This window comes from Mauremys mutica, chromosome 16, assembly GCF_020497125.1.
Source record: "Mauremys mutica isolate MM-2020 ecotype Southern chromosome 16, ASM2049712v1, whole genome shotgun sequence".
Lineage (NCBI taxonomy): Eukaryota > Metazoa > Chordata > Testudines > Geoemydidae > Mauremys > Mauremys mutica.
This window is the reverse complement of record NC_059087.1, coordinates 20,684,909-20,711,479: the sequence shown is the minus strand read 5'-3', so window position 1 is coordinate 20,711,479 and position 26,571 is coordinate 20,684,909. Positions and strand designations below refer to the sequence as shown.

General features: G+C 41.4%; 1 protein-coding gene across 3 annotated transcripts; it reads left to right on the top strand.

Annotated features, from left to right (window-relative positions):
• The first annotated feature begins 102 nt into the window (after positions 1–102).
• Positions 103–19,021, top strand: KLHL22 (kelch like family member 22). 3 transcript variants are annotated; one of them, XM_044990364.1, is made up of 7 exons: positions 103–326; positions 7,467–7,746; positions 10,051–10,216; positions 11,542–12,260; positions 14,804–14,996; positions 16,853–17,086; positions 17,935–19,021. In XM_044990364.1, exons 2-7 carry the CDS (start codon positions 7,520–7,522, stop codon positions 18,310–18,312), a joined length of 1,917 nt encoding a protein of 638 aa, XP_044846299.1. In that variant the 5' UTR covers positions 103–326; positions 7,467–7,519; the 3' UTR covers positions 18,313–19,021. The 3 variants fall into 3 exon arrangements, with proteins under 3 accessions (XP_044846299.1, XP_044846301.1, XP_044846300.1); XM_044990366.1 differs by lacking the exon at positions 103–326 and adding an exon at positions 3,608–3,733; XM_044990365.1 differs by lacking the exon at positions 103–326 and adding an exon at positions 3,787–3,879.
• Positions 19,022–26,571: the final 7,550 nt, after the last annotated feature.

The window sequence follows — 26,571 nt, the reverse complement described above, 5'->3', positions numbered from 1 at the left end:
GCTACTGCGCTGGAAAATGAAGTCTCCTTTGGCCTCGTTCTGGCTAACCGTTCTTCCCCCGATGCATGGTGGGAAATGTAGTCCTGTGTGTGGCCCAGGCTCAGAGGTAGCCGGGCTCCGGGCAGTGCGGTCCCGGCTGCTCAGCAGCTCTAGGCCCGGCCCCAGTGCGGCCTTGGTCCCGCAGTGAGGCAGCCCCATCCGAGGCCTTGGGAGCTGAGCGATGCGCAGTTTTCTAGGAGAATTTTATTTTGTCTTCAATCCCTCAAGGGCAAGCGAGGCTCGGGCCTTAGCCCGGCTAGCGACTCCACGGAGCTCCCGTCCTGCAGGTATGCAGAGCTCCGTTCACTTCAGCGGGGCTTCACACAGATGTAAGGGTTTGCCCAGACAGAGCAGCCTGCACGAACGAGGCCTTGGTCAAGTCCATCTATTAAATATTTTCTTTCCCAAAAGCCAGAGTGAAGCTGTGCACGGCATTATCATGTCCTGCCACTTCGCTGCTGGCCTCCTAAATGGCTTCAGAATTAAAGCCTTCATTTACAAAAATAATAATAGGAGACTATTCTGTTTGACAATTTTGTATCTATGATAGGCCCCTGTGCTTAACTAAGCACATGAGTAGTGTCACCAAATTCACTAGAACTTAGGGTGACCAGATAGCAAGTGTGAAAAATCAGGACAGGGGTGGGAGGTAATAGGAGCCCCTATAAAAAAAAAAAGCCCCAAATATCGGGACTGTCCCTATAAAATAAGGACATCTGGTTACCCTACTAGAACTACACACATGCTTAAAGTTACGCACAGGATCAGGTCTTTAGTTCCAAGTAACATCACCTCTTACTCATCTCCTTACATTACGCATATGTATAAGTGCTTGCAGAACCAGAGCTTATGATTCCTATAAGTACTAGATTAGAGGGGAACATATTTCTTTTTTTGTTTGTTTACTTTGTGCATTAGACAGAACTACATATTTGCCCCCTTACTTAATAGATCAATAGAGCCACCCTGAAGAGGCACATCATGAAGAATGGGAAAAGTCAGAGGAATAAAGTAATGAATCTAGCAAAGGCATCAGGAGCAGGCAAAATGGAGCAGAGGTTTACTATATGAGGCAAGATTATGGAGGACTTTATGTAGATGAGGAAAAAATTTAATAGGATGTTGTAAGAGACAGATAGCTAATGAAAAGATTAAAGAAACACTGATGGAGTGATGGGATGGGAAGTTTACTTTGGGCAGCCTCATTTTTTAACAGACTACAGGAGGAAGAGGTGAAAGACATGGAAGCCAAACAAGCCGGTCACAGAAATTAAGGCTAGATGGAGACAGACCAGGTGCCCCTCAGAAAGATTTAAAGAGAAGGAAATTCTTCAGGTTAATTGAAATTATTTTCTTCATATGACTTTTACATCTAGAATTAATTTAAATGGAAAACTGAAAATGGAAGCATAAGGAAAGAACCAAAGGATGACCTAACAATTAAGAAACAGTCCTATGGAGCAGCAATCAGTGTAGTTCAAGTTCAAGTTCCACGTACTTTTCATAGTAAAAATCTAGTTATGCAAGTTCCAGTTGATTCAAACAGAATCAGGATGAAATTTAGAGCCAATTTAAAGTGTAGTGAGCAATCATCCCAGTCTCAGTAGACCCACTGTACTCTGGACCAAGGTACAATGGCAAATATTCTGAGACAAGCAGCCATGCATGTTGCACTTGTGATAATGTGGCAAGTATGGGCCCCTGCATAGTACAAAGGGGAAGTCATACAAAGCTTTCAGAGGTGTAGCTGCAGGAAACAGCTTGTTAATATGTTTGAAATTATAATACACAGAAAGATGTGGAAAAGGAAATGAAAATACATTCCCTGGCAGGCAAGTTAGAGGTACAGAGGTAGTGAGATTTCTCTGACTCAAATAAGACACTGTAGAATTAATCTCAGAGGCAGTAAAGTGGAACATGCACCTCGGAGCATATTTGATAAGGGAAATGTCAACCAAATTGTTCTCATTTTGTTGGTCATAAACTTAGCAACAGCAGCACATTTAGGAGTAAGACACATGTGCATAGGACCAGTCACTGTAGTGTCTCGGGCTTGAGAAATTTCAGACAGTGAGATAAACAATACAAGTAATGAGAGAGTCAAAAAAAAAAAAAAAGGTGAAACTGGTTAGCATACCTTTGTGAGACTGTGAGTATTACTCCGCTCTCTGCTGAGTGCAGCACTGGAGTGGCCCAATTCAGGCATGTAGGTGGGATGCTCTAGTCCAGCAGCAGCTGTCGTTTCTCAGGGGGAGAGAAGGGGCAGAGCAAGGCTGTGTGCTTATGGGCTTGGCTACACTGGAGAGACTCTTTATGAGGAATTTAGAATCATAGAATTATAGGTAAGGGGTGAGGTTTTCCCAGGAGATTAAGGGAGTTGTGCCTAACTCATTATGGTGCTGTAAATGAAGGAAGATAATGAAAGTGTTCAAAGGACATAAGTAGTAGCATTTTGAGCAGACTGGACATGGGAGGCCAGACAGGAGATGATTACAATAATTAAGACTAGACAGAGTCGATAGACCCTGGTGTCATGGAAGGCAGCGTGGGCAGTGGGGTACAAGTTAGGTGATTGCCAAGCCAATGGTTCTCAACCAGGGGTATGTGTATTCCTGGGGGTACACAGAGGTCTTCCAGGGGGTACATCAACTCATCTAGATATTTGTCTAGTTTTACAACAGCCTACATAAAAAGTACTAGCAAAGTCAGTACAAACTAAAATTTCATACAGACAGAATGAGAAAGTAAGCAATTTTTGTATTTTTATGTCTAATTTTATAAGCAAATAGTTTTTAACTGAGGTGAAATATGGGGGTACGCAAGACAAATCAGACTCCTGAAAGGGGTACAGTAGTCTGGAAAGGTTGAGAACCACTGTGCCAACTAGCGTGATTAAGCAATGTGTTTACACAAACAAGCAGTTAATTAACTTTCAGAGTAAATTGTATGATATGTATTAACTGGCAAATTAGTATGCTTTAATAATTGCATTGTGTGTATCAAGGTCATTTTAATCAATGCGCACAAACTAAAATTAGTGTATAGTAAATCTCCCATATAGAGAAGCCCTTAGAGATGTAGATCACCTCAGTCTCAATAAATCCACTCCTTTAATTGCACATCAATGCACAGTGGTGGATTTTCTGAAATAAGCAGCCACGCATATCATTCATCTGTGAAAATGTGGTGGACCTGGTCACTTGTAGAACACAGGGAGAAGCTATGAAAGCTGTGGATGGAGGACAACAGCATGCTAATATGTTTACAATGAAAATACTCTGAAAAATATAGATCAGTAAGATAAAATACATTACACAGCTGCCAAGTTATTGTTTGTCAGAGCCAAGGGACTGATAGTTTTGTAGTAGGAAGATTTCTGTGACTCACTGCACCCTTTTTCTCCCTTTACAAATAAGTTACCGGTAATAAATGTCTTCTGGAGGAAAATAAGTGGGTTATGGTGCATGTAGGTGAGCTTACACTGCATCATGCTTGATTTTGGAGATGTCATTCAAATTTCTCTCTTTTGCTGGCCATTGACCTATTAGCATTGGCATCACTTTTAGGACCGAGTGCATTTTTGGATGGAACTGGGTCACTGCATTAACCAGGGCAAATGTGCTAGACGCCTGTCCGAAAGACACGAGAGATGTCCAGGCAGATCCAGACACAGCCAGCCGGAGAGAGGCAATTGGTGAGGGCCCCTTTAAGAAGGGCTTGTGGGCGTATCCCTCTGTTCAGTCACGTGGGAAGGGCGCTCTGGCTTGACTCTATGGTTGTGCGAAGATGAACCCGGAAGAAGGCGGCGGGGCAGGTGCGAGGCTGGGGTCGCCGCTGCCGGTAGGTGACCGCAGGGCTGTGTCCAGGCGGGCGCCCTCCGCCCTCCCCGGGGTTTCCAGGCGGGATTCGGAGGGGGGGGGGAGCTACTGACAACTAGCAGCCCCTGACTGAGCTGCCGCCCTGCCCCCACCGGTAGGGAGACACCCCCTCCCCGAGGCGCCCTTGCGCCTGCCCCCCCCCCGCGGTGTGCTGCCCCCCGACACCGAGGGAGGCTTCGTGCCCGTGTGGCGGCCCCCGGCGCTGTTCAACAAGGGCGTGACTGACTCACAAGCCTGCCGTCCCGCACACGGAACCCCCCCCCCCCGATATTTTAGCCCCACGTCTTCTGGTGCTTCCCCACTCCCGCTGCTGCCCTCCTCGCCCTTTGCCGGACAAGGGGCTGCCGCGGAGAGCCCCCTTGGTGTGTTCCGTGGCGAGGAGGAGAGACATGAATAACTGGTGTGCAGCTGTACGTGTGATACATCCGTGTCAGCCCCGTTCTGCTGGCGTGTAACACAGCTGCTTATTTTCCTAGAGTCGAGACGGTCGGGAATGAGTAGTGCCCAGAGCGTTGGTGGGAGCCAACAGCAGTACTGGTTCGGTCCAGTCTTGCCTGTGGGAACAAGGATCAAATACATGACCACTTAAAGCCATTTCTATTATTTACATTAGTGATTCTGAGAACCTTTTTAATTAACCGTTGGAAACATAAAGTCTTCTGCAGTGCTGTTCCCACAGCTTTAGAAGTACCGTTACAACCACAAATAGGATAAAGGCATAGGGGTTAAAGGTGAACGAACAATCAGTGTTGTCTTTCAGGTGCCATGAAAAGCAAAGCTATGGTATATAGCAGGGAATCTCATTGAAAAGTCAGATCTCAGTCCCATCTCTACCTCTATTGGTAGAGCAGAGACTGGATTCCATTGTTCTAAATGCAAAGAAGATTCTTTAGTCAGACCGCTGACCACATGCTGTTCTTATTTAGAGTTTCTAGCTCCAAAACTAATGTAGCTAGTGGTCTACTGTAGTTTCATCACTAAGTCCTGACAAAGCAGTCATGGAATAGGGTTGTTAACTATGCTATCCTGTGTTATCTAGACTGTATACCTTGGGATTCAGATGGTGTTTTCAGTCCCACATGAGCAATAATTTTAACAACTAGAAGGGATAGTTTGGGAGTAAAACTGGAAGTTGACTTTATCTGTCTTTCTTGCCTGACCTGAGAACAGACATGAATTGATTAGTTTGGAACCACATTGATTTCTGGGAAACTATCATTCAGTCTTGTGTAACCTGGAATATCCTTTTTATAATTAGGAATCTGTGGGTTGATATTAGGAAGTGGACATTAGGAGTGACATTAGGAAACTGGAACTGCTTTGTTATTGGAAGGAGTAGGCACTTTGTTACAGGAAAGCTCCATTTCTTCTGACCCATAAAAGATAGTACAGAGCCTGTAATAGATCTCTGGGGCCTGGAATTACTTTGGGAAGGAAGATAATGTTTTATAACAGATGCAATTGATATCAGTGGTGCCAGGGAATCCACATATGACAGTAAAACTATTAGATCATGGCTTCTTAACTTTTTTATGGGTGGACCACAACTTAAATGTCTCCTGGACACCCCTCTCTCATTCACAATTATATGATATCTTTGTGGCAAATACAGCAATTACTTAAATGGAAAAGGGATATTGAGAAAGCATTTATGTATTTTTATCTGTCTTAATCTGATTTAACAGTTGGAAACACAGGGGAGAGCAAGCAACGTTTGACCAGACCTGCACACCAACAAAATATTCAGTGGGCCAGAATTTGAAAGCGATTGCATTAAATTAGCTACTGTTTAAAAACCTGCACAGCCTCACTGAATCTTTAGAGTTCTTTCTACATTAAACTTTTCCCTGTATCATTCTTTTGTCTTTTTTTTATGAAAGCTATTGGTATAAAAACAAGCACTTTGTTTTTAACAGAGTTCAGCAGCTGCTGCTGTATCTGAGAATCTTCTCCATGTGACATCCTAAGTAGATGCTGTGAAAATTATAATGTTCTAAACAACAGGCGAGCATGATCTGTAAGGAGGAATAAAAAGCAGAAACAGTTGAACTCTTAAAGATACACTGAGGCCTTATGAAAAAAGCTTTGGAAACACTTTTTTGCTTATTTAGCATTTTTTCTGTATTTATAATTACATTATTATGCATTAATGCCCAGTGTGTGGCCTATAAGGTAGTGCTCGAGAACACAGTGCAAACTATCATATAGTAATTTTATAATTTGGGAAAGATCACACGAGAGAGAAATATTGGGCAAGTATCTCAGTAAAACAGCCACTGTTAAGAAATTCATACTTTTAAGGTAACTCCGTAATGGTGTTTCTCTCTGAGAAACGTTTTGTGAACTATTGCAATAATATATTGCTGTTCATATATATAATCTATTCAGAAAGGGAAAAGTTGCATAGTAATGTAAACACTAGTAAATTCAGTGAGAGTTTTGCCATTAACTTCAGTGGAACCAAGATTTTTCCCATGATCTATAGCAGTGGTTCTGAAACTTGTTTTTCGCAGACCACTTGAAAATTGCTGCAGGTCTTGGTGGACCACTTAATGATCTTTCCAAATGTTGTTTGTACCGTTAGCTAACTATTGTAAAGCGCTTTGGATAATAGCGAGATATATATATATATATATATATATATATATATATATATATATATATATATATATATATTAAAAAACCCTTAATAATAATTAAGGTCTCTCTCCTGCCACAGGAGCCACAGAGCTGAGGCTGGGAAGGAGGGCCATCTCTCCTTGGCAGCTGCAGCCCTGGAGCTGGGGAAAGTCATCTCCTTCTCTGGCCGCTGCAGCCCTGCACATCCCAATTTGCAGCTTTCACATTTTCTCAGCATAATTTTGCAGTAAATACTATATAGTAAAATATAGAGCTGTGAGAGTAAATGTAGTTTAGACAATATTGTATCATGGAGATTTCTCCCTTTTAAATGTTCCACTGATTCTAGAGACTGGGAATTGTTCAGAAGTTCAATTCTTCCTGAAAGTTGTCTTTATATTCCCACTTTGGTAATCTTCTAGAAAAACAGTGCCAGTTTAGACAGCAAAAGCATGCTGTCACAGCACTGAACATTCATCGCCAAAGTTGTAAAAGGCCAATACAGTCTCCAGTCGCCTTAGTTTCTTCCTTTCCTCGATTAGCCGTGCGTGTAGGGACCTTAGCCCCGGGCCAAGAAGGGGCATTTGTGGAAATGTGCTCAGCTAATGTAAAAAGGCAAAAACAAGAAAAAATACAGCAAAACAAGCCCTTTGATGTACCCTGGTAAACTAAAGATGGGGACTCAATTTGTAGCTTCTATTACAGCAAAGGTCTCTAAGAACCCTGTGCAGCTGGGAATTTGGTAAATGAAAGCGACATTTTGCACCAAACTCTGCTCTTGGTGTAAATCCAAAATAATCTCATTGAGGCAGAACCGTGTTTTAAGGTCTCTCGATTGTACTTAAGGGTTGGTGTGTTTTGCTGACTGATAAGAGTTAAAATGCTGTTAATTAGCAAACACAAACGTTTGCTATTTTTGTTGTCTCACAGAATTCATCTTGCTATAACTGGTGGCTGTGAGGTACTGAGCATTTCTGCTTGTGATGGCAGAGGATCAGGAGCTGACTCAGCCATGCAAGACTCCCTTGGAGCCCTCCCTTCAGCAGTGCACCACCAACACTTACCGCAGTGCAGAGCACTCCCAGTCCTTACTCAGTGGCCTGGTAGCTCTCCGAGATAGTGGCATCCTATTTGATGTAGTCCTGGTAGTGGAAGGGAAACCTATTGAAGCTCATCGGATACTCCTAGCTGCATCATGTGACTATTTCAGGTGAGTCCAGTATCACTGTGAATCTGTAACCAACATCTGTCTCAAATCATCATTTAAAAAAAAAAAGAGAGAATCTGAATTGTGGCTGGACTTCCATCTTTCTTCCTCTCGGACTCCGCGTCCTTTCCCAAGTTGTACTATGTTGCATGTGGCATACCATGGTTTATTCAGAACACTGTAATGCCTGCCCATTGCAGTCTGGAGGCTGACCCATGGAGGAATGAAAGAAATAGAAATTCAGCCATATCTTGGAGTGTTCTTATCCTTGTGCATTTAAAAGCAGACCCTTAAGATGAGTTGAATGCATTTAAAATATTTAATTTGTTTCTGTTCATTTTTCTTTTGTATGACTTTAAAAATAAAGCTAATCTCGCATTATTCCACATTTAGTTTTGCTTCCAGGTGCCTCCGTTTCACTCAGAACCCATAGTAATTGGAGGACATAGTGGTGCCTGTTTTGTATGTGCCCCATTCGTTAGAAGTACGACACAGTGCATTCTACAGAGCTGTTAAAGTTCTATTGGCACCAACAAGATTTGGCCTATTACAGTAATTTCATAATACATAGCAAGTTATAAAACATGTTGTGGGAAGTAATGGTCCTAAGTGCTGTTTATGTAACTTGGGAGGGGCAATCCAACTCCTGATGTAGTCAATGGGGGACTTTCTATTGATTTTAAGGGGAGTTGCAGTAGCCCTTAGTCACTAAAAATTAAAAATACTGAAAGTCACGTCTCGCATCATAGATTTAATGTCCCGCAACTTTTCAGTTCCAAAACCACATTAGTTCTAGTGAGTGGCACCCAAAAGTGGGACAAGCCATTCTTTTTAACCAGCCTTATTTGGAGTAATACCACACTGATCCAAAACACACACTCCCAGATTTCAGCTCTGAGCACGTTTAGAGCAAAATGGTTTCTTTGCATTCCTGATGGTGCACTTGAAGATTCTGTCTACTTCAAACAACTCCTACTTCTTCAACCCACAAAGCCTGATGTAACAGCCATCATCTTTCTAGACAAGGATTGCATGGCACTTCCTTAGGACCCCATCGACACTGCTTTGGGGTAGGTTGCAGTTGAATGATGTGAAGCATTCCTTTCCCTTCCTAACAGCTAAGGGTATGTCTACACTGCATAGTGTACCTGTGTCCAGCCATCCATGCCTGTGGAGCTGTGCTTGTCAAGTTTGCTTATGAGAGTGCACATTGCAATGGTATGAATGCCCCATGCCTTGTCCACCCGGTCACTGCATTGACAGATTTCGGATGTTCTGATTTCTGGAAGTTGGGGTTGCTTATGGTGCATGGGAGGTGAGTAGGAGCTTGGGAATTAGAAAGGCCAGAGCACACAGGCCCCAGGAATTGTGGGATAGCATTGATGGACTATCTCAATATGAACCTAGCCACATGAACCCTTAGCTGCCTCTTTGCCACAAAGAGGGAGGGCAGAGATTTGTGGTACAGTGAGATGAGCTTATACCTGTATCCCTGGATGATACATCAAACGCATGTGCTGAGAACATATAGGCATATGCCTGAGGGCTTTGTGTGGATGGTAGGGGGAACTGGGCTTAAACATGTTTCAGAGTCTGTCAGGCCTGCAATGTAGACATTTAATGGGTTCACCTTCGAACTGAGTGCATTCACTTCTCTATCACCCCAGCATTTTCTGGAAGAGAACACAGTGGCATCTGAATCAATGGGTCTTTTGTAGCAATAAAGCACTGTCGCTAGGCTAGCACACTTCAGTGGCTATTTTAAACTTCTTTAAAAACTAGGGCTTATAACATGAACACTAAAATCTTTAAAGAGAGTGATCCCAGTGGGGGATGCAGGAGTCTTTATGCCTTCTTGTTTGCTTTTACTTTATTTATTTATTTATTTTATTTTAATTCTTTCAATGAGGGAGGGGTTTATGGTTTACAGGGCTCCCAGCGCTTAATGGGGAAGCAATTTATAGGTTAAACTAATGCAAGGATGCACAGGGAGAGTATGTGTACAGATAAGCACTGGTTAACCCAACCTTAACTATGCCATCTGGATTTTCAGAGCCAGCTAGCTGGTGTCTCTTCACTGCATTCTGAAAAGGCTGTGCTCTGGGTTTCCAGTTCCAAAACTGTATAGCCCAGCATATTTCCTGGAGTACTGGATTTGGGGAAAGGCATAGAGGCTTTGCAAAGCTATCTGTCCAGTTATCCGTCTGAGTGTTTTGGATGTCCCCAGAACAATATGGCTAAGCTGGATTGAACTGTACATAGCTTTGGTACATCTCCAGTGTAGCGTGTACCTTTTTCTTTCTACAGAGGAATGTTTGCTGGTGGTCTAAGAGAGATGGAACAGGAAGAGATTCGTATTCATGGAGTCTCCTTCAATGCTATGTGTAAAATCCTAAACTTCATATACACCTCTGAACTGGAACTCAGCCTGAACAACGTGCAAGAAACGCTAACTGCCGCCTGCCAACTTCAGGTGAGGGATTGGGAGATGGAGCAAGAAGACACAGGGAAGAATGGGACCAATAAGGAATGGGGACACTCTGGGGAATAAATAGGAGAGGTTGAAGAGGTGAACAAACACAATAGAGGAGGAGTAAAGGGGCAGGGGCTTTTCTGTCTACATATATGGATTTGACTACAACTTTTTTCTGAATGTGCTAAACTGTGGAGTAAGGACTTGTCTACACTTGTAGTGGTGCAGCTGCAGCACTTAGTGAAGACGCTACTCCATCCGCCCTCCCATTGACATAGCACTGCCTACACCGGGGGTTAGGTATGATGCTCAGATGTGGATTTTGCACACTCCTGAGTGACGTAGTTATACCAACGTAAGTTTGTAGTGTAGACCAGGGCTTTGTAAGTAGCTAGAGATGTGTATAAGCTGGGTTTGGATGGATAGATGGATGTGTTGTTTATGTAAGTAGTTTTATGTTTTTATTTATAATTTTTCACCATTTTCTCCAGAGTGAGACTCTTTTATAGTGGTTGACTTCCCCAGTGTGCTCAGTAACCCCTTTCCTGCTTAGTGACTCCTCAAGGGAGATTCGGTTAAGAGTTCCTACATTATGATCTACATTAAAGGACCTGGCTTCCTTCTTCTGAAACTGTTTTGGTGCTGCAGCCTCTCAGGCTCTCATCTGCAGTATAAAGGCTGATTCACAGACCCACTATGGGTGGAACTGTGATCCCAGTTGCTACAATTATAGTGGCTCTTGTTTTGCCATCAAGACAGTTTTTTTTTGCTTCTTTTATTTCCCACACTATACATGTTGTGGTATTAGATTACTTACTCGCTAGACATTTACTCTGTTAGCCTTTGTGGAGTCAACAGAAGTTTGTCATGTATAGCAAAGAACTTTCCTGCTATCTCCTGGTGTCCAGAAGCAATGTCATACTGTACTCAGTAAACTACGTAAAATACATTAGCTTTCCTTGCAGAAGGTTTCCTCTGCATTTGAATGATACAGCCCAATTACTATCCTGTTGTGCCTTTTGCACACTGCTTAATCTGACTGGAAACACAGAATATAGTTCTTCTTCATCTACAAACCCACATTGGATCATATTCAAGTCATCTTTGGTGAAAACCATGGTCAACAGTACTCAATCTGTCAGTTTTTATTTCCAGCCAGTACTGATAACAGTCAGAGACCACTGTCAGCCTTCTTGGTGACAGGTGTTCCCTGCAATTTATTACAACTTCCTCAGCTTGGGTCTTCCATACTCTTATGAATCTGGTCTCTCCAATGTAAGACAATTTTTTTTACTTCAGTAAACAATCTGCTTTGTCTCTTGTAGATTCCAGAAGTCATTAAGTTCTGTTGTGATTTTCTCATGTCCTGGGTGGATGAAGAGAACATCCTGGATGTATACAAATTAGCTGACCTCTTTGACTTGAATCAGTTGAGTGAGCAGCTGGACTCCTACATTCTCAAGAACTTTGTAGCTTTCTCAAAGACAGAGATATACCGCCAGCTGCCCCTGGAGAAGGTCTACTCCCTACTGAGCAGCAACCTCTTGGAGGTCAACTGTGAGAATGAGGTTTATGAAGGGGCGCTTCTGTACCATTATACCCTAGAACAGGTAGAGACAGATCAGGTCTCACTGATGGAGCCTCCTAAGCTACTGGAAACAGTCCGCTTCCCCCTGATGGAGCTCCAGATCCTGCAAAGGCTCCATGACAAATTAAGCCCATGTCCATTAAGAGAGACTGTAGCCGATGCACTAATGTACCACAAGAATGAATGTCTTCAGCCCATGCTTCAAAGCTCCCAGACGCAGGTGAGGTCAGAGTTCCACTGTGTAGTGGGCTTTGGAGGGATGCACTCTACTCCATCCACAGCCCTCAGTGACCAAGCCAAGTACTTGAACCCCCTATTGGGAGAGTGGAGGCACTTTAATGCTGCATTAGCCCCCAGAATGTCCAACCAAGGAATCGCTGTTTTCAACAACTTTGTATACTTGATTGGGGGAGATAACAACGTACGAGGTTTTCGAGCAGAGTCCAGGTGTTGGAGGTAAGAGGAGACTACTTCTGCCACCATTATTTTTTACCAGCCAATTACCATTCCCTGAGTCGGGCAGTCACTTTTGTAGTGCACATGATAGTTGGCCAGAAAAGTTGGGAATTGTACTGAGACCTCATTGAAAGAAACTACAAGGACTAAGGAAGACCAACCTGATTGTAAAGGGGGAAGCTTTCTGTTTGTGCATGCTTCATTTACTAATCAACCACAAGGGGGAAAGCAAATGTAGCAATGTTACACAACAGCTCTGAGTTGTTGTAAAATATTCTTGAGTTTTGAGCATGGGACTGGGAGCCAGGAACTCCTGTGTGCTGATCTTGGCTCTGACACAAACTCCCTCAGTTACCTCGGTTGTTGTTTTTTTTAACTTCTCTCCTCTGTAAAATGGGGATAATATTTACCACCCCATAGGGTCGTTATGAGGCCTAATTAGGTTACTGGTTGTATAGCACTTTGAAGTCAGATGTGCTACTGTATACAAGTATTAAGTCTTGTGTGTTTGCCTGAATAGGGCAGGAATGGAAGCTCGTTAACTGTTTCTGAAGAGATAACTCTTCCTCCCTTCTTAGACAGAGGGGAAATGTCAGAATGATGGTCTGCAGCAGTGAATTAGGATGATCAAAAATTCAAAGTTGTAGTATATGCAAATCGGATATAAAAGGGAAGTGATTTAAGGAGCACAGCTATGAAACACTTCAAACACAATTGTACCATTGGTTGATTATTTTGAATTGGTGTGTAATGCCATTAATGAGTATCCTGCTACTTCTCAAGATTGAATCACAACTAAATAATGATGTAAAAAAAAAATCTTAAATTTTAAGTTAGAAAATTACAGTTGAGCCTGTTAACAGTTTTTTTTTTTTTTTTTAAGTTCCATTGAGATCGGGCTTTTTTCTAGATTTTAATGCCCATTACTTGGTTAAACAGGTGTATTACAAGCCCTGTGTCTGACAATACCCTTTTGTCTGCAAACTTGTGGTTTTTTTTTAATAGGTTTTAATCCAGTTGTTCTTATATTTGTCAGATGCAAGATGAATTTAAGTTCCTGTGATTGCATTCAGGCTGTTCCTGTAATTAAGATTTCCATATTTTATCTGGAATTGATATTTAGGGATGAAAGCTAACGTTGAAAAGGCTGAAGTACCTGTGATGGGTTGTCATCCCCCCCCCCGGGGTGCAGTCTTGGAGCTGTTGGAACCTCTGTGCCCCCTAACAATTGAACTAGGTTGGCCTTTCTGACATTGCTCTGCTGATATGCAGCCAGCCTCTCCAGGGACTGTTATCACCCAACACAATTTCCACACACCCAGCTGAGTTACCTGAATACCTAAGCTACTCAAGGATCAATTATATAAGCACTAGCCAATTTCCCAGCTCCCCAGCCTTTCACTCCTACTGGAGTATAAACTCAGAATTATACTGTCTTGCACTGCACGGGGATCTGTATAGTGCAAGCTCATTAATAGACTTCACCCTTGCTGTGGGGAAGATATGCAACAAGGCTGTGGTAACCAAGCTGAGATTTTCCCAAACACTTCACTCAGAAACCCACTGGTTACGATAAAACATAAAACAAGTTTATTACCTACAGAAAGATAGATTTTAAGTTATAACAAACAGATCAAAGCTGGTTACCTAGGAAATTAAACAAAAACACAAACTAAGCTCAATATACTAGATAGGATTTGAATCAGCAATATACAAGTAGTCCACCAAGTTGCCATACACAAGCTAGAAATCCCTTTAACCTGGGACTAGTACTTCTCCCATTTCAGTCTTTGTTCGTCAGGTGTGCTCTTGTGGAGAGAGTGAGACCCAGAAGTGATGTCACTCCCCATCTTTTATAGCCTTTCCATATGGTAGGAACTCTTTGTTCCAAGCCAAGTTCCCATCTCAGTTTGTGGAAAAATACAGGTACCAAAATGGAGTTCATTATGATGTGGTTTGGTCATATGCCCTTGCATGCCTTGCTGAGTCATAGCAGCCCTTATCCGTAGGCTGTCTGAAGCATTTTTGGGGAGGATCTCACCAGGTACGGGATAAGCTTCTCCCAAAGCCTATTGTTTTCTTAACGGACCATTATCTTGAATAGGCCCTTCACAATCAGCTGTCTAGATTGGAAGCATCTTTCCTGGCCTCTCAAATTCCCAGATACAATCTTTGTGCTATTATTAGCCAATTTTTACATTGTGGAATGATTGCAAACAAGCAAGGTTGATGGTATGTAGACTGGCAGTGGTGCAAAGGATACTGGAAACAGTAGACTTGTACAACATGATTATATTTGCTAATGTGTTCTCCTTCAAAACAGAATAAAAACTTAGCTGATAAATATATTTTGATATGAATGGCCAAATTTCACTCTAGTGAATTGCACCTACTTACAGAGAAGCTGAATTTGGGCCAAAGAGAAGGCAGTGGTCTAGATCTATGTGGTGCTAACCCATGTTCCAGCAATGACCGTGTCCATGTCTCAGTACTCTGTGGTGGATTTGTGTTGGTAACCCAGTTTGGTCATGTTCCTTTGCAAGGTACGACCCACGACACAACAAATGGTTCCAGATCCAGTCCCTGCAGCAAGAGCATGCTGACCTCTGTGTCTGTGTTGTGGACAAATATATATATGCTGTCGCAGGGCGAGACTATCATGAAGACCTAAGGGAGGTAGAGAGGTATGATCCAAAAACCAACACGTGGGAATACATGGCACCGCTGAGGAAGGAGGTAAGGAATGCACATGCCAGGAAATGCTAATAAGCTTCCTTAGTATTTGCCTTTATCTTTCCTAAATGCTTTTTGCTGCTTTTCTCAAGCATACCTCTCAATCTGCAAAAATTCTGGTGGCTGTCAGTCGCCTTTGTGTATGGGACAAAAAATTGTAAGGAGGATGCTTAAAATATCACTGGATCTGCTTCTTTGTCATGGGTATGTTCTCTCTAACTGATATAAAATGCTAGGCCTTAAAAATTAAAATCAGATTGAGACATTAATTTTGCATTTCCACACGATCAAGGTAAATGTCCTATGTGCATGACACAGGTTAGTTTGGGTGTAATATTAAGCCAGTATACCTCTTTGTGAAAATGGTTGAGAGGTATGTTCTGAAGTGGTAGCTCCATAGAAGTTGGAAGTTTGTATTATACTTTCCAAAGAAAAGTAGTTCCTAAATAATATAGGTGCTGATCCGGAGAGGTACTGAGCCCCTGCAAGTCCCATCAGTTTTAGTCAGAGTTGCAGGTGCTCTGTATGTCTCAGGATCAAGCCCAAAACTGGTATGGGCAGAGAGGGAAAAAATCCCTAAGTGTATGAGTACCGGGGACAATGTACTTATGACCTCCCATTGAAATTAGGTGCTCGTCTTCCTGTTTTTCTTACTAATTTCCTCCTGTAAATGTTAACTTAATTTTTTTTGTAAACAATAATAAACATTTAATTTCATGCTGGTGAAAGGTGCCTGATTCATAGCCTTGGAGAATGAAGACCTCTGTTTATTCCCAGACTGGATACAGCTTGGGCAGCAGTAGTGCAAGCTTCCCCCTGTCTCAGCCCTGATATGAAGGGACCACCTGTAGGGTGATAGGGTAAGTCAGTCTCTATGGCCCATTCAGTCCTTGGCCACTGTTCTGAGACTGCACGCAAGGGTGGCAGTGGTGGAGGTTTATGTGATGTGACCATCAAACAAGGGGGCCGGTGGTGGAGGTTTATGTGATGTGGCCATCAGCTCTCGGTGAACTACATTGAGACCACTGTGCTCTTTTGAGATAAGACACTGAACAGCCGCTTACATAGTATTTATCCTTTTAAGTTTTCTAATTAACCACCCAAGAAGTGCTGTTTTTAGGTCTCTAAGAGACTGTCACAAAACAAGGAGGACATAAATTAAAACTTCATGCAAAAATTCTTGATGACCATTTTGGCTAGGAAAGAGAAGTAAAATTCTAATTCACCTTTTCAAGAATTATGCTGAATCCTACTATAACTTAAGTTTTGTAGCAGGTTAACAATACAAAATAAAACCACTTTACAATGCTTCTTATCAAGTCACTTTAGAAACACGTAAGTAGTATTCCCATTTTACAGATGGGGAATGGAGGCACTGAGAGGTGAAATGACTTGCCTGAGGTCACAAATAACAAATCAGTTTGGGAATAGAACCCAGGTCTTATGACTTGCTCAAGTTTATCCACTAGGGTATTCTGCCTTTCTGATAACATTGTTAAAACTTCTGTAAAACTTAATTTCCACACAGGGCTTCAAAAAAGGCAAGGGAAGAAAGCAATGATATTGATGAGGTGCTAATTCAGGAGCAATAAGAAACATGAAGGCACTGCAGTTGTAGAGGAATCAGAGAAATTCTACTTAATTTCAGTTCAAGGACTGATCCGCACACCTATGGAATAATAGCGTACACAGAATCCTTCCAAATGTTAGCATCTAAGTAATCAGAGGAAGACACCATCTCTGATGTCATGTATTGCCAGGAGATTTATATTCCTTACTGTGCTTGAAGATGGAGGAAACACAAAAAATGAAACCTGTCATTTCCCTCTTTGCCTTTTTTTTTTTTTGTGATGGTATAGGTGTATGCACATGCTGGAGCAGCACTGGATGGAAAGATGTATATTACATGTGGGAGGAGAGGAGATGATTATTTGAAGGAACTACACTGTTATGATCCAGGGACTGATCACTGGGACAGCTTAGCTGATGGTCCAGTCAGACGTGCCTGGCATGGGATGGCTGCACTCCTGGGAAAGCTGTACGTGATTGGAGGTAGCAACAATGACTCTGGCTATAGGAGAGATGTTCACCAGGTGAGATGATGTAATGGCTATTTCCTGCCTGGACACGTGACACTCACATTATGTCATCATACCTTCCTCCCATTGAGCATAAACACACAACTACCAGCCCCATACTAACTACTGGGCTGCCTCTCCTCCATCTAACTGACAAACATTGCAGTGCTTTACTTACTACTCCCACCCTGCATGCATTATATCTAACTCCACCAACATTAAAACCCTTAATCCTTTTGGCTTCTTGTAATTTAAAAAAAATCAGTGGTGGGTAGTGGACATCCAGCTGAGCAGTGCCTTGGCAATAGCAACTAAGTGCTCTAGGTATTTTCCAGCAAAGCAAATCTAAATTCTGTAGTACTCTGGCGTGGCAGACCAGAAACTCATTAAAACTAAGAGTTGTTAATTTCATGTAATTCGTTTAAAAATATAAGTCAATTATCATCCAATGGTTTTGATTTTAATTCAGTTTATTTTACACTATCCCCCACACTTTCATTTTTTGATATATCAGGTGCTTTGGTGCTAGCAATGCGTAACTGTTTCAGTGACTGTGTCTTGAGGAAGGTGGAGGTGTTAGCACTTGATTGGGAGCAATTGAGTTTTAGCATTTGTGGTGGCATAGAATTGTGAGAAACACATTTGTTAGATATTTCTACTAAAATGAATCAGTAGTGGGAAAAGTTAGCAATGTTGGGATTTATCTTTGACTTTACACATAATACTCATTGTGTCATAATATTGTACAACTATGTAATAATATTGTACACTATGGCAGACACCCATTACATGTAGAAATTTTTAATTTTTTTTTTTAAAGGAATAAGTTGCCTTGCGTCTTTTATTTCTTTATATTCTTACAGGTTGCCTGCTATAACACAAGTACTGATCAATGGACAAATGTATGCCCTCTACCTGCAGGGCATGGAGAGCCAGGTATTGCTGTCTTAGCCAATAGAATCTATGTCTTGGGGGGCAGATCCCACAATCGAGGGATCCGGATGGACTATGTCCATATTTATGAAGCTGAGAGAGACTGCTGGGAGGAAGGTCCCCAGTTGGAGGATGATATTTCTGGGATGGCTGCCTGTGTTCTCACTCTGCCTAGGGCTATTCTAATGGACACAGAGAGGTGGACTCCAGAATGGAACCCAGACCGACTACAGCCTCTCCCAGACTTTGCCTCTGAGGTTATGAGTGTGTCAGACTGGGAGGAATTTGACAATTCAAGTGAAGACTAAGGACCTGAGGATTTTTTTTTCAGGGAGGGAAGGAAATTAAGGCTTGGGGAAATTGTTTAGAAACTTTTTAATGTCTTTGGTATAACATACATTGAATCAATATTTAAACATTTGGAAACTTAAATGTTCTGTACAAAAGGCCTTCTGCATTCTCTCTATTTGCCACAAAGCAGCAGTGTGAAAGCAACCAAAGAACTTTTCTTTTTTTCAATTAAAAGGCAATTTTGTCCTTTGAAGGGGCCTCTTCTTAACCCACAGCATGGACAAAAGAAGCACAAAAGATCTAGCTTGGCTAGCTCCTTTGCTTCAGACTTTCAGCATGAAATCACTTCCTTGTTCCTCTGTAATGATCCTGCCAGCATAAAACCTAATGGCCAGGAAGATACAACCTAGTGTCTGCCCCCTGTGTCAGTTGTCAGTTCGCTGTATAGGTCACGCAGTGAGAGTGAGTGAGTGCTGTAGCAGCAACAGCAGCAAGAACATTGGTTCGAACCCTCCTCTCATCTGGGCATGCAGCCATCCTCATAACAGCTTAGAAACTGTGATCTGATTCCCGCTTCTGAATTACTATACTGCAGGCTTTGTCAACAAGGTGGAAGACTTCTAGAAAAATGATCTTTGTACTGGTTATGGTAATCTCTTTAATCAGATGAACTTTTACAGATACCATTTGTTCACAAATGAAATAATAAATCCTTGTGGGAACTTATTATTATTATTATTTATTATTTGATTATTGTTTTTTTCCCCACCAGAATGTGGCAATCTAAAACTTGGAGGGCCAAATTCATTGCTTTATTAAGGTCAGTGAAGTTACACCAGTAACTACTTTGACCCAGTTATGTTGTTGTTTTATCTTCACTTACATGCTTAGAAAGTGAAAAAGAGCTGAGATTGTTTTGCAATGGCATAAGGGGAAAAGGGGAAAGAAACCTCAACTAAGGTCTACACTGCCACTTTCAGCAATAAAGCTTTAGTCGTTCGGGGATGTGAAAAAACACAACCCTGAGCAACAAAAGTTCTAGCACTGAAAAGTGCAAGTATAGACAGTGCTTTCGGTGGCTCCTGGCGATTAAAGCTACCACTCCTCATTCAGGGTGGTTATTTTTTATCCAGGAGGGGTCTCCACTGGCAATAAAGTGTGACTACATTGCCCATGTCACGGTGCTGCCGCGGCCGCACTGTAACATGGGCAGTGTAGACATACCCTAAAGAGATTGAAAATTACCCTGGTCCAAGGACCCGGATTTGCTAGATTAGTTCCAGGAAAGCAATAGTAGTCCACCAGAGCAAGAAACAAATATTGCATTACAAAGCATTCCTTTATTTATTGGCAGTTTGTAAAATCATTTACTTCTGATTTAACAGCTTTCTTGAAGTTAAATTATTAATTTAACAGCTGCTATAGAAACCAATGCTTTGACATACAAAAACTTTGTAATTCCTGCTTTCGAATAGGCATATGGTAACCAGTTCTATCAGTTAATTAGCTATCAGGTGTTAAAATAATACCCTAGTTAAAGTGAAAGGAGGGGAAGGGGCAGAATCAAAGTGACAATTGGAATGAGGTGATCTTAGTCAAATATGCCATCACATAGAGGCTTTGGAGATTGAACATAGAACTGGCACTATAAAGAACTAGAGAATTTCCACTGGCTTCAACTAGGGAACCTTTGTAAAGGAAACTGATGACTTGTAAAATAGATCTAGAAGATTCCACTTTGGTAAACAGGATTTCTAGAAACGATTAAGGAGGCCCCCATGCAGTTCTTTCAATACACTAATCAACTTTCTGGGTCAGAGCAGTATTTTCAGCTCTACTCGTTTTAAACTGAGACTCCTTGATCTCCTGGACCTAAGCCAGCTCAGTGGCCCTGTCTGCAACCTGAAATGGGAGCACTATACAGCTAAGCACATGAAGCAAGAGGGCTATGGAGGAAGACCCAGGAAAACCATAGAGATGGGGCCCCTTCAGAAAAGGCACTTTCAGGAGATAATGAAACACCCCCACCCCCCCCAAACACACTCACGCTCTCTCTCTCTTAAAATAAGGCACACTTCAGTATTGAAGTTTAATGGCTCTTTATTCTGTGTCTAGAAAGCTACTTTGAATAAATAAGGGGATTAAGTTAAATGTGGATATTTTGTTTGTTGTATTGCCTGCTGTGCACCAAGTGCTGTATTTTAATTGGTTTGCTGCAGTATCTCTTTATAGAATTCTACTCTTAAAGTTCAGACCTAATGTAAAGTAAGGTGATAAGTTTTGAAAATCTCTCTGTTCAATGGAGAAGCATTATTTCCAGTGGCATCCTAATTACATGTATTTTTAAGTGATGTGATTGTCATCTTTTGTGATAGAAAGGGGTTAATGATTCTTTGTGCTGCTTGTTGAGGCATGTTTTCTTTTCGTGTATGTACCAGTAGAGGGCATTGCATACAATTGCAAATAAGCAGGCCTTCAGGCTAATTCTTGGATTTCACAGAAGAGGTCAAGGTGAGACAATAGGTTCCAAATGAATGTTCCTCAACTGAGCTAAAGAAGCAGCTGGTAAAAAGTTCTGATTTTAGATGTTGCCAGGTGACTTCAACTTTCATGTGCATAAGTAAACATATTAGATATTGTGATGGTATTATTTGTTTAGTATTAAGGACTGACAACATGCTTGGCATTGTCCATGATAATTCCTTTTTGAGCTGTGCATAGTGTGTCTGATCCAAAGTAATACTGTGAGACCCATCTTATCTGGGTACGTTTTGCGTTAGTAGGTAACAGAAGTTTAATGTACTTTCACCCAAGCTACTCAGTCAGGAGTGGTTTACTTTAGTTATAAGTGCATCTTTCCAAATGAATGTGTTCATAAGTAATCTCAGTTTCAAAGTCAGAAGGCTATCTAATAGAGAACGTGAAAAGTCCTTTGTAGCTTTGGTTTACTGGAAATAATGCATCTTTCACAGAAAAGCTGCAGAAGAGGACAGATTGATATTCAGTCATGACTGATGTTTCCTATCAAGAACAATTTTTCAGGAACTGCATGGGAACCCTGCCTTTAAAAGCCCTTGCCTCTTCCTATGGGAAAGCATGCACCAGTAAGGATTCTGTTGTATTTTAGGTTGACCCTGTTTTCGGTGATTAAATTTGATTCCTCTGATTTCCTGAATATGCCAGCCTTGTATCTTAGAGCAAAAAGGAAGTGCATTCATAATTACACCGAGTTCTGTTGGACAGTGGTATAGCACAAGAAATATCCAGAAATGGGGAAATTATAAAAATGGTTCTGACTAATAGAAGTATTGCATTATACTTTTATCAGCATCAAGTAATTAAAAACACACAAGCTCATCTCATTGATGCATTACAACGCTTAGCAGAATCATAATTGGGTTACTTGATTGGTTGTCTATTTGTATCTGGCCCAGTAATTAAGTTCTGTAGATAGAACTTCCATTTGGAATCCCAGTGTAATTTTCTGCTTATTTTTAAGGATGTCTCAAAATATCAGAAAATCCATCATTGCCACAATAATCGTAATAGTAACTAGAGCAGTGGTTCCCAAACTTTAACAACCTGTGAACCCCTTTCACTAAAATGGTGTGTCTCGTGAACCCCCTGCTAAAAATGAATATTTCCAGGGAGTTTCTCCTTTACCTGAGTATAAATTATAAAAGCATGATCTTAGAAATATAAAATTTGTTTTTATGACATGCTTATTGCACACTATTTATCATTATTTATTTATCATTCCAGTATTTTTATTACATTATGAAAATGGCAACACTCTTCCAAGATTTCACTTTCGTAGTTTGTATCACTTTGAATAAGTCTGTTATAAGACAAGGCTCCTATGTTTCATCAAGGAGTATCAAAGGTGAAACAGCATGAAGGTATTTAAGAAGCCAACTCAAATTGTTCCTCCTATACAAGCATTCAGGTCTTGAACAATCCAGGCAAACAACGCATGTTACAACAAAGCTTAAACTTGTTCTTCATAATAATTAAAAAAACAGTACTAGCTGCCTATTTAATTTTAAAAACAGCAAAAAATATCCACCTCCCTTTCCATTTCTTGTAAGGAGTCTTGAAGTTTAAATCTCCTCAGTGTGATAGATACACTTGCTTTGATCTGCTTAACTCTTGGAAGTCCAGGGGCTCCGTGCTGCTGGCCCCATGCTACCTGGCGTCTCTAGGGACAGCTCTGTTCACCATTAGGGAATTTTTCCCTGAGAACCCGCTGTAACGTTTCATGAACCCCTGAGGGTTCACGAACCCGTTTGGGAACCACTGAACTAGAGCAGAGTGTCATGTCACAAGCTACATGAGCTAAGGACAGAGCTTTGCTTATGCCTATCTCTGCACCATGCTGAAAATACAGAATTGGAGGTGATTGTTCAAGTACTTATGATCCATCACCTAAGAATCTTCTCGGTACCTTTCAAATCCTAGAAAATGTTAATTTATGAGCCCGATCCCACAATGTGGAAAAGCATAGGCTCCTCCAATTGGCTGCAATGGATCTGGCACGGAGAAGCAAAGAGTAGTTCTAGAGTAGGCAGATGTATGAGGAAGGATTCCTACAAGAGAGATTTGAAGGAAGCAGAAGAAGGTACTTGGTGGAGGGGGAAAAGGAAGTCTGGTTCAGTTGTAGGAAGTAGCATGACAGAAGGCACCAACCTCAGAATGGACTAAAAGATACACAGGCAGCGGTAAGGTGAGTGTAGGAAGGAAGAGCACAGATGAGGGCAAAGTCAAGATTATATCTGGGCTTGAAGATGACGGCAAGCTCATTTGGTGCAATAAGAGGGAGCTAATGGTAGGATCCAGGAAAGTGAAGAGGTGACTTAGTGAAAGTAGAGTTTTTCTTTGAAAGATTGAGGAAAGGATGGTGAATAGTTTGGATCTTTGATGTTACAGAAGCTGAACTGCCTTTATAACTTCTTTGCTGCTGATTTCATCATCCTGTTGTTCGCATTCCTATAAGACAGAGACTTGATGTTTTTAAAAGATGATTTTGAAATCAAGGAGATGCTGAGCCTGGAGCCTATGGACACATTTACTGTAAGTATTGTCATGCCGATCAGGCTGCTAAAGCCCAACATTAAGATTTCCTGTTACGTTAAAGTAGGTAACATAAATGTTATACAGTACTTTCATTGAAGTCCTAGTTATTTAACACAACCTATGGCCTACAGCAGGGGTCAGCAACCTTTCAGAAGTGGTGTGCCAAGTCTTCATTTATTCACTCTGATTTAAGGTTTTGCGTGCCAGTAATACATTTTAACATTTTTAGAATGTCTCTTTCTATAAGTCTATAATATATAACTAAACTATTGTTGTCTGTAAAGTAAATAAGGTTTTCAAAATGTTTAAGAAGCTTCATTTAAAATTAAATTAAAATGCAGAGCCCCCTGGACTGGTGGCCAGGACCTGGGCACTGTGAGTGTCACTGAAAATCAGCTCATGTGCCGCCTTCGGCACGCATGCCATAGGTTGCCTACCCCTGGCCTACAGTTTGCATTCGGCTGGATTTGCAGTTAGTGGATTTGTTTACGGAACTATTTTAGACGTTCATACTTGGAAGGGAAATGGTTGCTGCTGCTTCTGTGTTTGTTTCAGAAGAACTGTTTCCCCATGTTTACCCCCAAAAATCCAACTTTCAAAATTGAACTATCCCTTTTTCATTCTCTGAAAACCAAAACTTTAAAAGTTTTAAAACAAAACAAAAACTCCTCTCCTTTAAACCAAAGTGTTCTGCCAAAATGGTGAATTTCACCTCTCTCCCTGCTGACAGGCCTAGACAACAAGTGGTGGTAGGGCTGTAATAATGCATAGAGTTAACTCCCAGCTCTATTACCTGACCTGTTTTGTGAGACCTTGAACAAATCATCCCCTCTCTATCTCTCTGTGTGGTGTTCTTTTTCTAAATTAAAAAAAATGCTCTAGTTTAACTACAGCTATTGGACTTGAAGCAGGAGTTATTACAGAGTAGTCCAATGGCCTGTGTTTATGCAGGAAGTCAGACCAGATGAACACAATGGCTTTAAAACCTATTGGCTTTTTAAAACCTCTTTTATATGGAAAGTTGTATTCTCTGGAGCTCATCCAAAGAAACAGGTTAGAAGTTAGTTCAATAATATGCACTACTAAAATTGCAGCATAGTTTAGCATTTATACGGAGTAAAGATGTTACTACCTAGACCAAAAATTGTTGTTATAAAATACTGTTTCCTGACGACAGCTTTGTTTCAGTTCCTTTTCTAACCTGGTGGTATCCAAAGAAAACAGGAGCGCACTCTGTATAATGGGCTTGCTAAATTTACTTTCTAGTAAATCAAACCATAACAAAGGGAAAAACATGCAGTAAAAATTTAATAGGAACTCTTCACTGCTGTCTTTCTGTTCCAGGCTATGCCACTAATTTTTTGTGGCCTTGGACAAGTCACTTAAATTCTCTGCCATTTTCTCCATTTGTTTGAATGGGGCTACTAATACTTGCCTACCTTACAGTGATGAAGCTTAATTGATTTGTAAAACAGCTTTCATTTATGGAATTCTTTTTCATCCCAAAATCTCGTAAGTATTGATGTTGTAGGAGTAGTATTTATAGCTACACAAATTACTATATTTAGCATGTGATAGTGTTTAATCCCCAGTTACTTCTAAATTTCAGCTGTAACCACATTGAGAGGACTAAACCCCATCTTCTTCAAATGGTGTAAGGCAATTTTATGAGCTTCTCAATCCAACCTAAACTAGCCGTATATGAATGAAACAAAGATTCTGAATGGACAGATGTGAATTCTTAAACCATTAGGAGTTGAAGCATGACACATAGGTAACTTTCCTTAGAAATTTAGAAAATATTTTTGCATGTATAGGCAACTTTACAATCGCATTCTTCACTTCCAGGCCTAATCATTTCTGTTGGTATTGCTGTATGCTGTTAAACAGCTGTTGTTTTCCATCCTAGAGATGGTTGTATTTCAGTGGTTGGTGAAGTGATACTAATACACACATAGTTAGTGGTGTACTTTGGGATGCTTTCATATTAAAGGTGTTACGAGATTCTATATTTGAAATAAGGTTTTGGATTTCACATACAATCCCCATGTTACACAAAACTGGCAATTCTGTATGTATGAATAGTAAGCTTGGAATTCCCCCTGGACTATTACAAGTTGCCAGTTGTACCTTAGGGACCTAAAAACATGTCTAATTTGCAATAAAATCTCAGATTTTACCTCTGACCTTGATATCACAATCTGGCCATTCCTTGTAAGGGTGTTTCTTGGACAGTGCTTTTTTTTAAATAAGTGCCCGATTTAAATCTTCCATATTAGACCATTTTGACAATGTTAAGGGTCCACAAACTTAAACCCCGTTTCCCATCCAAGACTTTTTAGATTATGCACCATCTGCCAATATAGGATAGAAACACGTGGGGAAATTGCCAGATGTTGCAATCCAGTTCTCAGGAGCAGGGTTTAGAGAGTGAAAGAAGATACTAAAGTTGGAGTGAGTCCTGCAGAAAGGGTCCAATGTAGGAACTACAAAATTACTGCCCCAAGTCTTTCTTTGTTCATTTTAAATGTTTCAGATTTAAAAGAATTACATTGCGTTTTTGGTCTCTTTGGGGGTTTTTTAACTCGTGTGTGTGTGTGTGTGTGTGTGTGTGTTTCCAACTCTCCTAAATTTGAGTAGGGTAATTTTGGCTCCTGCTGCAGGAGCTGTATCTATCTGATGGTACAGAGTTTCCAGCTTCTCCACAGAATTCTAATTGTGGTCCCCATGTCTGCCTGTTCAACCAACCCCACCTTTGTTTCAGCTTCAGGTGTTCTTCATTCCCCTCTCCTCTTACCAGCCCTGAGGATGTTGATAGTAGGGAGGAACACAGAGGGGCCAACCCATTTTTCACAGGAGAAGAGTAAGCAAGGTCCTCAGTTGCCAGGCTCTTTCTGTTCTCCTTCTTCCCTGCTTGTAGATGCTTGAGCAGTGGTTCTCAGACTATGGGTTGGGACCCCAAAGTGGGTTGTGACCCTGTTTTAATGGGGTAACCAAGGCTGGCATTAGACTTGCTGTGGCCAAAGCCTGAGCCCCACCACTTGGGGCTGGGGTCAAAGCCCAAGAGCTTCAGCCCCGGGTGGTGGGGCTCAGGTTACAGGCCTCCACCTGGGGCTGAAGCCCTTGGGTTTTGCTCCCCCCCCCCCAACTAGGGGCAGTGGGGCTTTGGCTTTGGGTCCCCTGCCTGGGGCAGCAGGCTCAGG

Coding starts and splice junctions, on each gene's coding strand:
- KLHL22 (XM_044990364.1), top strand. CDS start 7,520: ATGGCAGAGGATCAGGAGCTGACTCAGCCATGCAAGACTCCCTTGGAG. Junction 7,747..10,050: donor GCATCATGTGACTATTTCAG/GTGAGTCCAGTA, acceptor TTCTTTCTACAG/AGGAATGTTTGCTGGTGGTC. Junction 12,261..14,803: donor GCAGAGTCCAGGTGTTGGAG/GTAAGAGGAGAC, acceptor TTCCTTTGCAAG/GTACGACCCACGACACAACA.